This window comes from Calidris pugnax, unplaced genomic scaffold (assembly GCF_001431845.1).
Source record: "Calidris pugnax isolate Ruff unplaced genomic scaffold, ASM143184v1 scaffold208, whole genome shotgun sequence".
NCBI lineage: Eukaryota > Metazoa > Chordata > Aves > Charadriiformes > Scolopacidae > Calidris > Calidris pugnax.
Window position 1 is genome coordinate 1,081,332 of NW_015090967.1, and position 15,116 is coordinate 1,096,447.

At 37.7% G+C, this 15,116-nt stretch overlaps 1 protein-coding gene across 5 annotated transcripts in view; it reads left to right on the forward strand.

Annotated features, from left to right (window-relative positions):
• The window catches only part of CNTLN (centlein), a 191,034-nt gene that overhangs the window by 24,799 nt on the left and 151,119 nt on the right, over positions 1 to 15,116 (forward strand). For all 5 annotated transcript variants that reach the window (XM_014952616.1, XM_014952619.1, XM_014952617.1 and 2 more), the window contains one exon: positions 3,944 to 4,028. In XM_014952616.1, the coding sequence (XP_014808102.1) occupies positions 3,944 to 4,028 (85 nt within the window). The remainder of the gene's footprint in view (positions 1 to 3,943; positions 4,029 to 15,116) is intronic.

The window sequence follows — 15,116 nt, forward strand, 5'->3', positions numbered from 1 at the left end:
ACTTTTAAAAATATGTTGTAAATGCATAACAACTCAATTAATAAAGTCAGCTGAGGACTTCTCTTAGTAATAGTTACCCTTCTGAAAAAGAGGACGTGATTGCTGCAATTCTTATCAAGTCTCATTTGAAGCCACAACAGCAGGTCCAAATATGATATGTATGTTCCAGTCATACTACCTTGAGTGTCTGTTGTGTAACGAGGATTGGAAGCTGGTCTATGCCACCAAGAGAAGCTGCTGATAAAGTTCCATATGAGGTTTCAGTGTATGCTTTAGGCTTCTGACAACAGCCACTGTGTGCTTAAATTCTGGGCATTGGATTTTTAATTTAGCTGTAGGTGGTAACTGGTGAAACTATTTTGGGGGGCATTACTGCAGCCTGTGCTATCCAGACAGTCTGAAAGAAAACCTCAGAAAGCCCAAACCACTTGAATTTACTTTAGACTTTTCCCACTCATTATGATAATAGATCTGTATTTATAATCTTCATTCATTGACAGCTGTATTCGAAGGACTGTTTCACCAAGCATTGGATAAACAGGGAAAATACTGCATTTGACTAGAAATTCACTTTGAATCATTGGCATGTGCGTACCTGTGTCACAGGCATATTTTTTGCTTTTAAGAGAGGTCTTTTTTTTTCTTTTGTGCACCCTTGTCCTTATAAGGTCACAGGTCTCCGTAAATTCTTGAGTACCAATAATACACCAGAATTACCTGTGCATGCTATTTTTCAGTTCTCCAGAGCAGTTTGTTCTTTTGCTTGCTTCTTCTCTGGGCAGCCTGTTCCAGTGCCTCACCACCCCCAGAGTGAAAAATTTCTTCCTGATATCTAACCTAAATCTACCCTCTTTCGGTTTGAAGCTAATACCCCTTGACTTATCACGACAGACCCTGCTAAAAAGTCCCACTGCAGCTTTCTTATGGGCCCCCTTCAGGTACTGGAAGGCTGCTATAAGGTCTCCCCAGAGCCTTCTCTTCTCCAGGCCTAACAACTCCAACTCTCTCAGCCTGTTTTCACAGGAGGGGTGCTCCAGCCCTCTGATCATCTTTGTGGCCCTCCTTATGGACCAACAAGTTCCATGTCCTCATGCTGAAAATTCCAGAGCTGAACTCCAGTGCTCAAGCTGGGGTCTCATCAGAACAGAGCAGAGGGGTAGAATCACATCCCTCGACCTGCTGGCCATGCTTCGCTTGGTGCAGTCTGGGCTGTGAGCACACATTGCTCATATTCAGTTTTGCATCCACCAGCACCCCAAAGTCCTTCTCCTCAAGGCTGCTGTCAATCCGTTCTCTGCCCACCTTGTGTTTGGGATAGCCCCAACCCACATGCAGAACCTTGTCCATGCTGAGCTTTGTGAGGTTCACATGGGCCCACTGCTCAAGACTATTCAGGTTGCTCTGGATGATGTCCCTTCCCTCCAGCGTGTTGAGTGTGCCACACCGCTTGGGATCCTCAGCAAATTTGCTGAGGGTGCATTCAGTCCCACAGTCGATGTCACCAATAAAGGTGTTGAACAGCACTGGTCAAAGTACCGACCCCTGACGAATACCATATAGAATAAGTGGTTAGAGCAATGGTTTAATTTAAGTAGAAATATAAAATAAAAACAGCTGAATTAACATGGAGAAGGAAATACATCACTGTGGGAACCAAGAAATGGATAGGACATGTAAGCCAGTACAGTCAGGGTATTTTTGAGGGCTGGAGGCAATGCTGGTCAGTGGTTCCTGGGTCTTATATATGTGTTTTTTATTTTGTGTTCAAGTTGTGGAATAATGTATAGTACCTATCATGAACGGTATGCCTGTTTCAGGAACACACACAAGCTTCTGTGGTAAGTATTATACAAATAATCTGTTCACAAACATTTTCCTTACTAATTCCTAATTTTTAAAATTGTCCAATATGTTTTAGTGCAAAGTTTTATAAGCTTATCAAAAAGTCTTTTACCATTTTTTAAAACCTGACTGAGAATGTGATTTCTGTAAACTGCTGATGAATTATAAGCAGGGTGGGTCAGTTTCATTAACTGTCATGTGTTATGAAACCTGTTAGTTCTTTTCTCTCTTGTGCTCCGTTTTTTGTCCTTAATTTTTTTTCCAAAGGACATCACAGTGTAACCTTTGGAATACACCACATAACTCGTATTTGCATGATCTCTGTAGTTTCAGTCTCTAGTTCAGTTTTAGTATATGTTCAAAAGGAAACTATGAAAGACTGGCTGTACTACTTATTTCACTCCTCATGCCTTCTTAGCAACCTATCGTGACAATTCCTTGATGTTTCTGATTACAGGTGATCAGATGCTTTGAGGTCAGAATCTGGTGTGCATTTTTCTGTTAAGTTTCTGTTGCAGTTAAAATGTTAAATACCTTTCAGATGTGAAGCGTGCTTTGGAATACTTGTTGAATATTCATGGTTTTACTTTTCTCTGCTCATTACAGCTCCTGAATTATTTTATCGAAGTAGATTTTTTTTAATGGCATACAACTGCTTAGATCCCATATATTTTTGGTTTTCATACCTAAATGTAATTTAAATAAATATTTTTTCACCTAGGTTTTTCTTAGTTTTCTTCCAGGGCTACAACACATCACTACTGGTATATTTGTAACAGGAGAGTGCTGCTTACAGTTATGATGCCTTGAGACCTCTTTCCAAAAGCCTTGCTTCAAATTCTGTGCCATTTTTTAAAATTCTTTATTTAGTCAAGATCAGACTAGATATTGTAGCAGTCATAGAACTTTATTTAAAAGAAACCTATGATATTGGATGGCCTGTGGGGACAGCATAGTTTAGCCTTTAAAATCACCGATAACAGGAATACGTAATAGTGGAGAGAAATAATTGTCCATATATCTACTATCCATGTTGATATCTGTTACAAAATGGAGATGAAGCCTTTTGTGCACAGCTGGATATTCTCATCCACTTCTGTTCCAGTTTAGAGACTCATGGGTACCACTCTGCTGTTCCACCTCTGAAACATTCCTGTTTTCGTAGAGCACAGGTTGTGCAGGTAGGGTTCTCTGGCTTCTAAGGGTTCCTTATATCCAGCCAATATGGAAGCTCACTGTATTGTGAGAGCAGGGATAATCTGAATGAGGTTCTGCTTCTGTCACCTGTGATACTGGGGACGCCTGAAGTATTTTGCCATTTTTAGGGAATATATGTTTCTCAGATATTCTGTTGCAGATATATATGATAGGAACTCGGTTTTGTGCTAACGAATCTCTGTATATCCATACTATCACATTTTTTTCTTTTTACCTAAACCAGAAGCCTGTGAGGACATCAACATTTAAAACTCAGTCAAGAACTAGGCTAGCAGTGAGATGAGGTTGTTTGTTAAATGAAGTGTTAGTGATTCATCAGCAGGTTTTCTATGAAGTTCTGAAGAAATGTTTATAGCCCTGCACTTAATAACCACATAGAGAAGCTCTGCTTTTCCCCGTTACCCCAGCTTCTGAATGGTTTTGTTTTTGTCCAAGTGGAAGATAATAAAATAGTTACCTATGATGTTCAAAACTGTTGTTTCAGATGTAGGAATGGCGTGTAGCTGAGAGAACAACTTCACAAACACAAGCAGCTTAGTGGCTCTACATTGCCAAGAAGGGAAATACATTTTGCTCAATCTATGGACAAGTAAACTTTCTGCATTTGGGAAAGAATGAGACACATAGTTCCAGCTGCCTAAAAATGTATTTTTAAGACCTCTTGCTTCTGTTTCTTTTTGAACAAAGTTGTGTTAGCTGTTTACAGATCTAATTTGCTGTCACTTGCCATATGCTCCCTGATTAATTCTGCAAGGCCTGTCAGCTTCAGATAATTTAATTTTCTGTGCTTTAAAATGACATTCATTATCAGGACATGAAAAATTCAAATGATTAACTGCAAATTATGACTAATAAAGTGTCTATTTTTTTTGTTTGTTTCCAGAGAAAAGCAGAAAGCTGAAGTCAAGGACAGAAGGGTTTTAGAGATTTTGCAAGCCAAAGACAGCAAAATAGAAACCCTAGAACAGGTTTGTATTATGTTTAAATAGAACAGTTAAGAAAATTTCTATCATTGACATCAAATTTACATTTCTGAAGATGTGAAAATAGTTTCCTGTTGTGTCTTGAGGTGAAAGTTGCAGGTGATTCAGAAATGATAGCCTTCTGATAAAGTATTAATTAAGCTCTTCTGAGTTGTTCAAACAGTTGATCTTTCGCCTAAAATGTTCCTGTGTTTTCAGATGGAACTCTTTCTGAAAAATTTTGTCACCTCATTTCCTTATTTTGCCTAAGGGGCTAACCTAAACTTGTTTAATGTAAACATGTTCAGAACTCTTCTATGTTTGCAATGTGCCCATGGTTTGGAAAGACTTACCATCCTGACAAATACAGAAATAAAACATTTCTAAAGTAATGGGGGCTAAAAGCAGTACAGCTATGTCTTTTAGTGTTACTAGCCTGTAACAGCATTAAGTTAACTGTTAGCATAAACTATACAACAATACTGACAAATCTGAAATGTCATACATAAGTCTTATGTGTATTCTCTATTGAACTGTTCACTCAAAACTGAGTGCTGTGTATCAGTAAAAAAATAAATTAACTGAAACCCATGTATTGAGCCAAGCCATTGTGAAATTGGGAAATACAGGCACATATCTGAAATGTGACACGAAATCCAGCACTAACAAATACTAAATAAACACAAGAAAACAATAAAGATTGCACTTTCCTTTTCTCTATAAATCTTGAATGACCACCTTCTCAAGACTGAGGAGAACGGAATGTGCTTTTCCATATTATTAAAAATGTTAATAAGAAAAAAGTCATAATCAGACCAAGTACGATATGGAAAGAGAGAAAAAGAGAATTACTTCACAGATAATAAAGTTGATAGCAAAAACATAGACAAAGGTCAAGAATGTGCTTTCAGATGTCTCAATCCTTCAGTTCCTGGGGACAAAATGCTAAAATGCTGCCTGATAGATAGTTTGCTCTAGAATCACAGAATGGTTGAGATTGGAGGTCACCTGGTGCATCACCCCTGCTCAAGCAGAGTTACCTATAGCCAGTTGCCCAGGTCCATGGCCAGACAGCTTCTGAATATCTCCAAGTAGGGAGACTCTACAACCTGTGCCAGTGATCAATCTCCTGCACAGTGGAAAAGTGTGTTTCAATTTGTGCCCATTGTCTCTGGTCCTGTTGCTAGGCACCACTGAAAAGAGCCTGGCTCTGTCTTCTTTGCATCCTCCCTTCAGGTATTTATGGACATTGATTAAGTTCCCCCTAAGCTTTTTCTTCTCCTGGCTGAAAAGTCCCTGTTCTCTCAGCCTTTCCTTATAGGAGAGGTGTGTCAGCATCTAAATCATCTTCATGGCCCTTTGCTGGACTCTTTCCAGTAGCTCCAAATATCTCTTGTCTTATAGAGCACAAAACTGGACACAGGACTCTAGGTGTGGCCTCACTGGTGCTGAGTAGAGAGGAAGTATCTCTTCCCTCGACCTGCTGGCACTACTTTGCCTAATGGCAGCCCAGGATACCATTTGCTGTCTTTATCACAGTGGTACTTTGCTGGCTTATGGTCAATGTGTTGTCTGCCAGGACCGCCAGCTCCTTTTCTGTCAAGCTGCTTTCCAGCTGGGCAGCCTCCAGTGTATATTGGTGCATAGACCCCGGTATACAAGGTTGCATGGGGTTGTTCCTCCTGGGGTGCAGGACACTTTGTTTCTCATTGTTGAATTTCCTGAGGTTCTTTTCAGCTCATTTCTCCAGTCTGTCCAGCTGCTGAATGGCAGCATGACCCTCTGGTGTATCAGCCACTCCTCCCAGTTGTGTCTCATCAGCAAACTTGGTGAGGGTGTGCTTTGCCCCATCATGCAGATCATTAGTGAATTTCCTCACATTTCTGATGGCCTTTACTAGGGCCATCATGCTTGAATTAAGATAACACCAGGTTTCCAGAGCTTGCATACTTTTGGTTTGTTCAAACTAAACCTGATGCACCTGCTGCCTGATGAGAAACACTGCTGAAATTAGGTTATTTATCCTTTTATTTTGTATTACAGCAGTGGCTGGAGTTTTTGCCTCTCTTCGTGTCCTCGTGGCTGTAGATGCGATTTGTAATGTGTCTGGTGCATGCGTGCACATCAATTTTTATAAGTCAGCAATGCGTTATTATTTCTGTGTTTGTATCTTATGTTTACTGAAAGAGAAAATACCTGTGTAAGAAGTTTATAAGAGTTGGTGTGCAGTAGTATGCTTTTAAGAAGGGCTGCTTGCTGTGACAGCTCTGAACCTGTAGCGTGTGCCTCCATGAGATTGCTCTCTGTGGTGTCAGATCAATTTCAAAAGCTGAAATTGAAATTGATCAGGAATCTGAAATTGGTAGTGTGATACAGTTACCATCTGGAAGTGGAGAGAGGCTGAAAATGTAACTAGAACCAAGGAAAAGTGGCAGCCCGGGAAAGAGCAAATGCTTGGCAAGGAAATAGGAGGAATTAACAGATGAGGAGGACAGAAGCTGCTTTTCTGATGATTGTCACAACTTCAATGCATGTTGTAATACAGCCCTTTCAAATAACTTCCCTTAGAGTATCATTGCCTTGTAGGGGTGGGGTGTGTGTGAAAGGCACCAGATGGTGCCAACGGCCAGTCCTGCATATTAAAAGCTGTATATGGAGGTGGTGTCACTCTGACCTTCTTGCCTCATTCATTGGCTGCGATGCCACGGGACTGAAACAGGCAGGGGATCATTTTCTGAGTTTTTGGAGTGGTTTTGATGGTTTGGTAATCAAAGATGGGAGATGGCACAGAGAACAGTGTAGTAAGGAGCATTCTCATTTATTTTGTTTTTCTGGATTTGTCCTTTCTTTGTTGATCTAAGGACAAAAATATATTATTTGTGTAATTTATGTATAAATAGGTTGCTTATGAAATTGTGTTCTGGCAGTAATGAAAATGAACATTCTTTTGTCTGAATTATAGACAGTAAGACTTCAAAGGCTGTTTATCGTGGTCTACTAGTCTCTTCTAGAAAGCTGAGATTATCCAGTCATTTTTCCCTACCCCTTCACACATCATACAGATGCATCAGTTGCAGCAACATTATTTGTCATAAGGTGTTTATTTACAAGTAATTTCTGTGTGGCCACAAAACAGCTGATTGTATGCATCCATGCTAAGTAAAGAAAAAAGGCAAATAAATGACATCTCTCATACTTCGACATGTATGTAAGCTCATATTGCTGCCAGAAACAACAACAAAACCCTAGAAGAGAGCATGAGATAATCTTTGTTCTGTTGTATTCTGCTTAGACTTTGTCTTGACTTTCTTAAGAGCCCTTTTAAAATTGCTGTAAATAAGAAAGCATATTTCTCCTCCTAGGTGAGATACGTATAGTTATTTGATACTGAGACCTGAATTAGCTTTACTTGTAATGAGAGATTTCAACTGTTTGAAGGGTTTCCATTTTAATAGACATTACTGAAAATACACTAAAATAATTAATTTAGAAACGTAGAACTGGAAAGTAATATGGTCTTTATTCACTTTTATATATCCTAAATGGGGGGAAAAAAGTTCATGAGAACGGGACCTGTGGCTTTAAGGGTAAAAATCAGTGTAAATCATAGGCTTGCAAAACTTCTGCTGTCTAATATTTTTGGAACAGAGTGCATGCATTTAACTTTTATGTTCTTTAGTGTGACTTCAGTCTTTGTCCTAAATTGCAATGGTGTAATCTTCAGTTTTAGATAAATGTGTAAGACCTATTTTCCTTGCCATGAGTTTATTGCTTAACTGCATATTGTGTTAAACATTTTAAATAGGAACTGTGGAGCATTTCACAATATACCATTCAAAGACTCAAATAAATATGGTATTTATTAAAGCACTTAATTTTTTTTCATCTATTGTTGCACATAATTTCAGTATAAAATATATCGTATTAGAAATTTTAGTTGTATTTTCGCCTTTGTTTCTTCTTTTCTTTAAATTCCTATCTTTTTATTTGGTTGATTGGTAACTTTTGGTCTTGATAGTCACAGCTGTGCCTCCTCTGGCATATACATATTTATTCTCAATGCTATGTGGTAAAAATCTTACTTCTTTGAGGCTGGTGGCTATATTCCTGTACAAATCTTACTACTGTCACTTTTGGTTTACACAGTGGCTCAAAACTCTTTTTCTCAGTGGTGAAGTATCCTTGCCATATATACATAATTTCTCTGTGTGTTTCAAGGAAAAGCATTTCTAACTGCTGCCTTTAAATGGATAACTCACTGCCCTAGAATTTTAATTACTCTTCTTCTGAAGGTTGACTGCTGCAGATACCCTTTTTTTGTTCTCCCTTTTCTTTAGAAACATTTTCCACCTGGTGTATTTAGTTTATAATATCTGTGTATGTCTCAAATAAATCACTGGTGTGGTTTTTTTTTTTTTTTATTTTTTAAATAGGGTCAGGCTTTGGGGAAAATGCATTAAATTTTTTAAATTGAAACAATTAGTTTAGAGGGTAATGCCAGAATAGGGTACTCTGTCTTCTGCTATTCATGCAATAGATAAAATATCTTCACTGGTTTTCCTTAAAAGATGAAATTAAAGATCTGTAAAACTAGCAGTAAACCTTCTCTGTCTTCTATAACATTGTTAATTAATTGGGTTTCAATTTTGATCTGGAGGAACTAAAGCTAATCTTTTTGTCCTAGACCTTGTAACGTTTCAAAACCTTATCAACTGATTATACTCCAGAGGGGTTAAAATAGTACTAGCTTGCCTCATTATCTGCACTTGAAAATCTTCAGCTTGCTGTGCAAATCTATATTAAAGCCCCTTTAATGGGTCCAATTGAAAGAAGCATAATTCTACCTTCAAGCATTAATTAACACTAATAAATTTTTCTTAACTTTTGTACCTTCATCTGATTGTATTTTTCTTTGTAATAAAATGCTGTTATTAAATTAAGACAAATGTACACACACATTATTGCCATCTAAACACTTTATTTCCAGTAGCATATAACCTTGATTATTCTTGTGTAATGAGGGACATGAGGATAATTTCGGTAATAGGGTGTTTGGATGAATGTGTCAGTAGTGATGAGATTATGCAAAGTTTATAAACTCTTTGCAAAAAAAAAAGTTTCTCCAATGAATGAGATTTATAGGTACTGCAAGCGAAGAATATTTGAGGACACCTGTTTTCTTTAAAAAGATCATTTTACTGAAGTTGCACCTTGGAAGAGGGGTCAGCCTTCAGTGGTGAAACCTGTCTGTGTAGCTCCTTTGAACTGCATCAGTGAATTACCATGTTGTTGCCCTTTCTGCTTGCCATCTCCTGGCTAGTTTTCTCATAAAATTAAGAGAAAGAAATCTTGTTAAGGAGCTGGTATGAGTCAGAAAGATCGGGAGGAAAATGTTTATTTTTCAAATAGCTGAAAGTTGCTGATTCTGATTTATTGATAGAAGACTACCTGAGGTAGGTGTTATGATGACTATGGCTAATACCTGTGGGCTTGTTTCTCTGAAGAAAGTAATAAGCTGTAAATTACAGTGTACCTTTACAGCTCATTAGAACTTTTGTGTGAATTCCCAGTAGGAATACTTTCTCTACAAGTTGAAAATGTGTTTCTGTGAGGTAGCTTACTCCATTTTGAGGAAGTTTTCATACTTAATCCGCAAAAGAAATCTATATTGGGTGTTCATACAGATGAGCTGTAAATCCGCCCTTCACCTTTTCTTTATTTTGCCTGTGTAGCCACACCTGAAGTTGCCTAAAGCTTCTGGATCTTTATTACTCAGCCTTTGTGTTCTCAGTGGTGTTTCTACAAAGATAGCCTGGAATAACAGCTGCATTTGGATTAGACAGGGAAAAGTGCAGTAAAGAAATGTGATGTTTGTTGTCCTCTGCCTATTCCACTGGTTTGAAATGCTCAATATTGTTGTTATCAGAGCTCAACTTTCAATCCTGGAAAGAAGAGGGAGGTTATCTTTATGATCTCATTTATCCTTAGGGAAGCTGGGGTGTAATTTGGGAAAATTTTCAATCCAGGTAAGAATAGTTATTGTGTAGCCAATTAGTGTTACAATAGGATAAGCTTTTTTCTTGAGATATAAATGGTTTCTAAAGGTGTCGGAAACTGTTTTTTACTGCAGAAGAGATGAACATTTTAACTGTGTTCAATATATTATCTGGTTGATGTAGTGACGTAGTTTTTTAATTGTAAAGTCAGTATAGTTTTAAGAAGGTGAAGCTTGATTTTATTCCCCCTTTAAGGACATTGTTGATGAGGAAACTTTTCATATATCATGGTTTCTTACTTGAATTTCTCAAGTTCAAGAAAACTGGTGTTCCTTAGGGATCAGGTAGCAGAAAAGAAGCACGCAGTGCCCTTTGAGATTAGGTTCTGCCCTTACGAATCTGCTGACCACATTTAGGAAGGAGCTTGTCAGAAAAGTTGATCATAGCAACAGCTGTTCGTTATTTACTACACCTGATCTGGCAGCGTTGATGTATGTGAGTGTAATGAAATATTGCTGTGTCAGGAGTAGATGCTAGTAGGTATCATTTCCTGCAGATCTCACAGAGTCATGTACACTCCCAGAGACAGGCTAACTCACTCTGAGGACCTTATATAGGCCTTGCTGAGGAGGAAAGTATAGGAAAGAACGCAACCCCTAGTTCCATCAAGATTGTGCTCTTCAATGAAGAGAAGAGAAAAAACTCATTTCCTATCAGATTGTTGGTTTTGATTTGGAATTAGTAGATAGAATAGAGGTAAGAAGATACTTTGGATTTTCTGTTGGCTGACTAGAGGGCTGGGCTGCTGCATTCCATAGTTTCAAAATGTAGCTGCTAAGAAGAGAGGAAGGAGAGGAGAAGGTATGAATGTATTGGATAGTGCCGCTTTACGGCACTGTGTTATAGGTCCTGTGGACAATCTGGTATGTCCTACTGCAGAGAATCACTAGACAAAAGAGGAAATGGGATTTATTTAAAGAAGCTGATGGTTAAGGTTGTGTTAGAGCTGTGGCAAGATTGTCAGATTATATTGTCAGTGTTCACTGTAGTTATCTTGAGAGCTGCCATATCCTCATTAGAGGAAAAGGGACAGGTAATCTCTAAATCTAGCAGGTGCATTACTGCAATACATGCTATGCTGGAGAGGTGCTGCATTTATTATGATGCTACAGCTTTTCTGTTTTGGTAGTGCTGTCTCATTTCCAAATTAGAGGTGTGTTTTTGTGAAAAGCTGCCTCAAAGTATTGCCCCCTCACAGGATAAGGAGCTTCTGCATTCCTTGTTTCAGACATGGCAAACCTATTGTGCATGTGCCAGAAGCAGTATTTGGCTCCTTTGTCAATGTAGCTGCTGTCAACGCTAGCTTGCACTGTGCCTGTGCAGCAGAAGAAACCAGCAGAAAGGGATACGAAGGGTTGTAGGATTTGTAAGAAGTGAAAAGAATAGTAGAGCTTTGTTTTTAGTGGATGAGAGAAGGAACGTGCTGCAGTGTAGTTGTAAGGAGCAGCTTGAGAGGAATGAAATGGTGCACATCCTAAACAAGTTTTGTCAGTGATGTGACCTACTTCACAGATTGCTGGCCAAAGCTGGTTCCTTTGCTGCTAGTGAAAGTGAGGTACTGGAGTTTTAAGACTGACTGGCACACTACATAAAGTCACAGTTTATTTCCACCGTGTGTTCAAATACTAAGAAATTCTGTCAGGTGGTTCGATTAAGACAACAGACTTTGCTGAAGACACCAAATTAATCACATCAGACAAGTCCAAAGAGGGCAATAAGGAGCATGGTGTTTATCATAGATTATACTGTTTGACCCTCCCTTGATCTATGAGTCAGGTGAGAATTGAGGAGCAAGACCAACTACTGTTAGAGGGATAAGTACATATTCTCTACCTGCAGGATGAAGTCAGCTGCTGGTTTGCTTCTCTGTAGAACCGTTTTACTTGATCCTCTTAACAAAAGAGCTTTTAAGTCTCTTAATTTTCTTCTATTTCTCCTGCAAAAAAGCCCTGCCCTTTTTATCCAGCACATAAATAGTCAGCAAGCACATTTGAAGGGATGATGTTCTAAGACTGTTTTTCCTTCTATCTGTCTTAAAGTTACCATGTTTTATTTCACATCTGTTATGGATAGAAATAGGTGTTCAAAAATTGTCATTAATTCTGGGAATGGATTTGCAGATGCCTGCTTGCAGCTTCATACTTCTTTTTGTCAGAAACAATTATTTAAATTGTTTAATCTCAAAGAGTCCTGGAAAGCATGGGATGGGATAAGGAAGAACAAAAAAACTTTCTGGTAGTATGAAAATCAAGTGAGATCCCCCACTTCAGTTCCCCTCTCTCTTTGCGCTTGTGGTTTTTTATTTATTTAAAATTGTTATAGCATAAAGACAGGTGTGAAAAATAGGAATTAATAATAGGATATATTCATAATATTGTTGCATCAGTTACATTTTAATCCATTGTATGTCAGTTGTTTTTTCTTCTTGTTAGGAGTCTGGTTCTAAGTTGAATAGTTAACTGTGAATACAGGCATCCTTTGGAAGGATACTATAGAGTAAGGTAGCACTGTTGGCATTTTCTTTTTGAAGCAATATGGATTTAAGGATAACTTGTGTTTTATATCGTAGCTAGCTAGTGTCATTTTGACTATGAAAGGACACCATACAGTCTGCAAAATGCAGCAGATGACTTCTACGACATATGGTTACCTTTTCATGAATTATTTACATAGAACTTCTGTTCATCCTACATCTGAAAATAATTAAAGAATCTAATGAATAGTCATGAGATGAAAGAGAGTGCATTTCTTTTGTTCCTTTTATTTTTTGTTCTCTTCTGTGTTTTTCTTTATTTGGGAGAAATATGAGAATATGACTGGGAATGTTATTTGTTAAACATGTATAAGTGTTCAGGTTTAGGACCAGAAGGATTAATAAAGTTGAAAAAAATCTAAAGATAAATTTGAGAAAGCTAAATCAAGGAAAACTATGAAATGCTACTGGCACATCTTTAGTGGTGCCTACTTACTGTTCAGTTCCTGCTAGAAAAAAAGGAAGGTTGGACGGGAGGGGACAAAGTTAGGAGTGTAGTAAGTCAACCTCAACTACTTTGTGGGGAAAATGAGATGATGACAGGGAGAGAAGTGTGTAAATGTTGAAGTAGAAATTTTGAGGAAAAGAAGTATGAAAAAAAAGACTGATATCTGCACATTTAAGTTGTAATAAAATAATTTCATTAATAATTTTTTTTTTTCTGCTTAAGATGTCCAGATTCCATTAAAAGTCACTGCTTGGGGGAAAATGCTTCAATTTTTCATCAGTTTCAGTTACTTTGTGTTCATTTTTATTTTTTTATGTATTATATAAGCGTATTGCTGCATAGTGAAAGCTCTTGGTAAAGAACGGGATGAAGAAAGCAGAGAATATAATGTTTATTTGTTACCCTGATCCTTTTGGTAGTGGAAATTGAATGCATGTCCCTTCACTACAGTAATGGGTGGACACCTTTGATATTGTGCTGCAGAGACTTGAGTTTTTTTTGTGAAGTGCTTCAGCAGCCAATGACAGAAACGAGGTGAGTTGCTGCATTTCAGTATTGTTAGCAGCAGTAGATATTTGAGTGTTAAGTTCTTAACATGAAGTAAAACCAGCTTTTATCTACATTTTATGAACCTGTATAGAGGCAGATATGCAATAGTGATTCAGTAATGCAGTCTGATCAAATTTCAAACTGCAGAATCCACTGCAGAGTGTTATTGTTGGTTTTTTTTTTCTTTACCCCTCCACTCCAAAAATGTAAGAATCTAGTGAACACTTAATCCAACACTTAGGAAAACTGTTGCTTCATATTCCTTTCTGCATGCCGTTTTATGTAGCAGATTTAAAAATCTTGCACTGAAGACTGGAAGTTTAGTGTTGATGTCTGCAACATCAAACAGTATACAGCTCCTGGTAGTTGTATCCTAACTCATACTCTTTTTGGAAACAGACTGCTAGCATTAACGAGTTAAGTTTTTGTTGCTACTTTCACTGTCTCCATACAGTCGTATACTATCTAAAAATCACACTGGATAAATAAGAAGTTGAATTAAAAACTTTTTATATATCTAGTCACATGATATATTGACAGATAATTATAATATCCTACTACCATGAAAAGATTCTGAGGTGTTAAGAGCTAAGACAAAAAAGGACTATTTTCCCGCTTCAGTTTTGATCCATAGTTTTTGTAGCTCATTTTCTTGATCGAATTAGCAAGTGATTTTGCTTCCTCTGCAGATTGATTTGAAGGTATTTTAAAAAGAAGTAGTTTTTACCAGCAAACAATTTGACATTATTAGGGAAGTAAAAAGAAAAAAAAAAGTATTGTGTTTTAGCTAAAGAGATGCCATGGGAAAGGATAAAAATGAATTCTGGAATGACAGTCCTCTTTAACATCAAAAGACCTGCTTCACCAGGTCACAGTGTTTCTTTCTTTGTACCTACTGTTGCCTGGAGCATTCCGGGCTCCAGCAGTATACAAGGGATAGTCTTTGATTCTTCCCAGCTAAACAAAAGGGTAAAATAAGATTCCTTTGGTTTTTATTACAGCAAATTCACTTCTAGAATAGCTTTTTCTCTTGTATTTGGCAGTCCATCTATGGAAAAATCTTTGGAACTGTACTCTAGCTGTTTTAGTTATGAGTTTTTTAATAGTTCTTTAGTACCAAACTGTCAAAAGCCCATTGAATGTTGCTTTTGTCCTGTTGTATTCAAATAAGTACAACTGCGCTCAACGCAAAATGTAAGTTGAGATTGTTCTTGTGTAGCATTAGCCTGTCTTTTGTGGTTTCTAGACAAAAACAATAGATACTGTGGGAATGGATAAATTCCTGATAAGTGGTTTTTATGTGGTGAAGTCTGTCAAAATAACCTCATGTGGGAGATTGCCCCATGTGTTGATCAGGTATGGGGTTTTTTTTCTGCTGTTATATTTGCCTAGCAGGGTAGGGTAGTCTTTTAGGAACACTGCTTGTATTCTCTGCTGTAAGAATCAGTCTTTACTGTCTTCCTCCTGTAATGCAAGGTAATTGGTAGGTTGAGGAAGCAAAGTGCAAA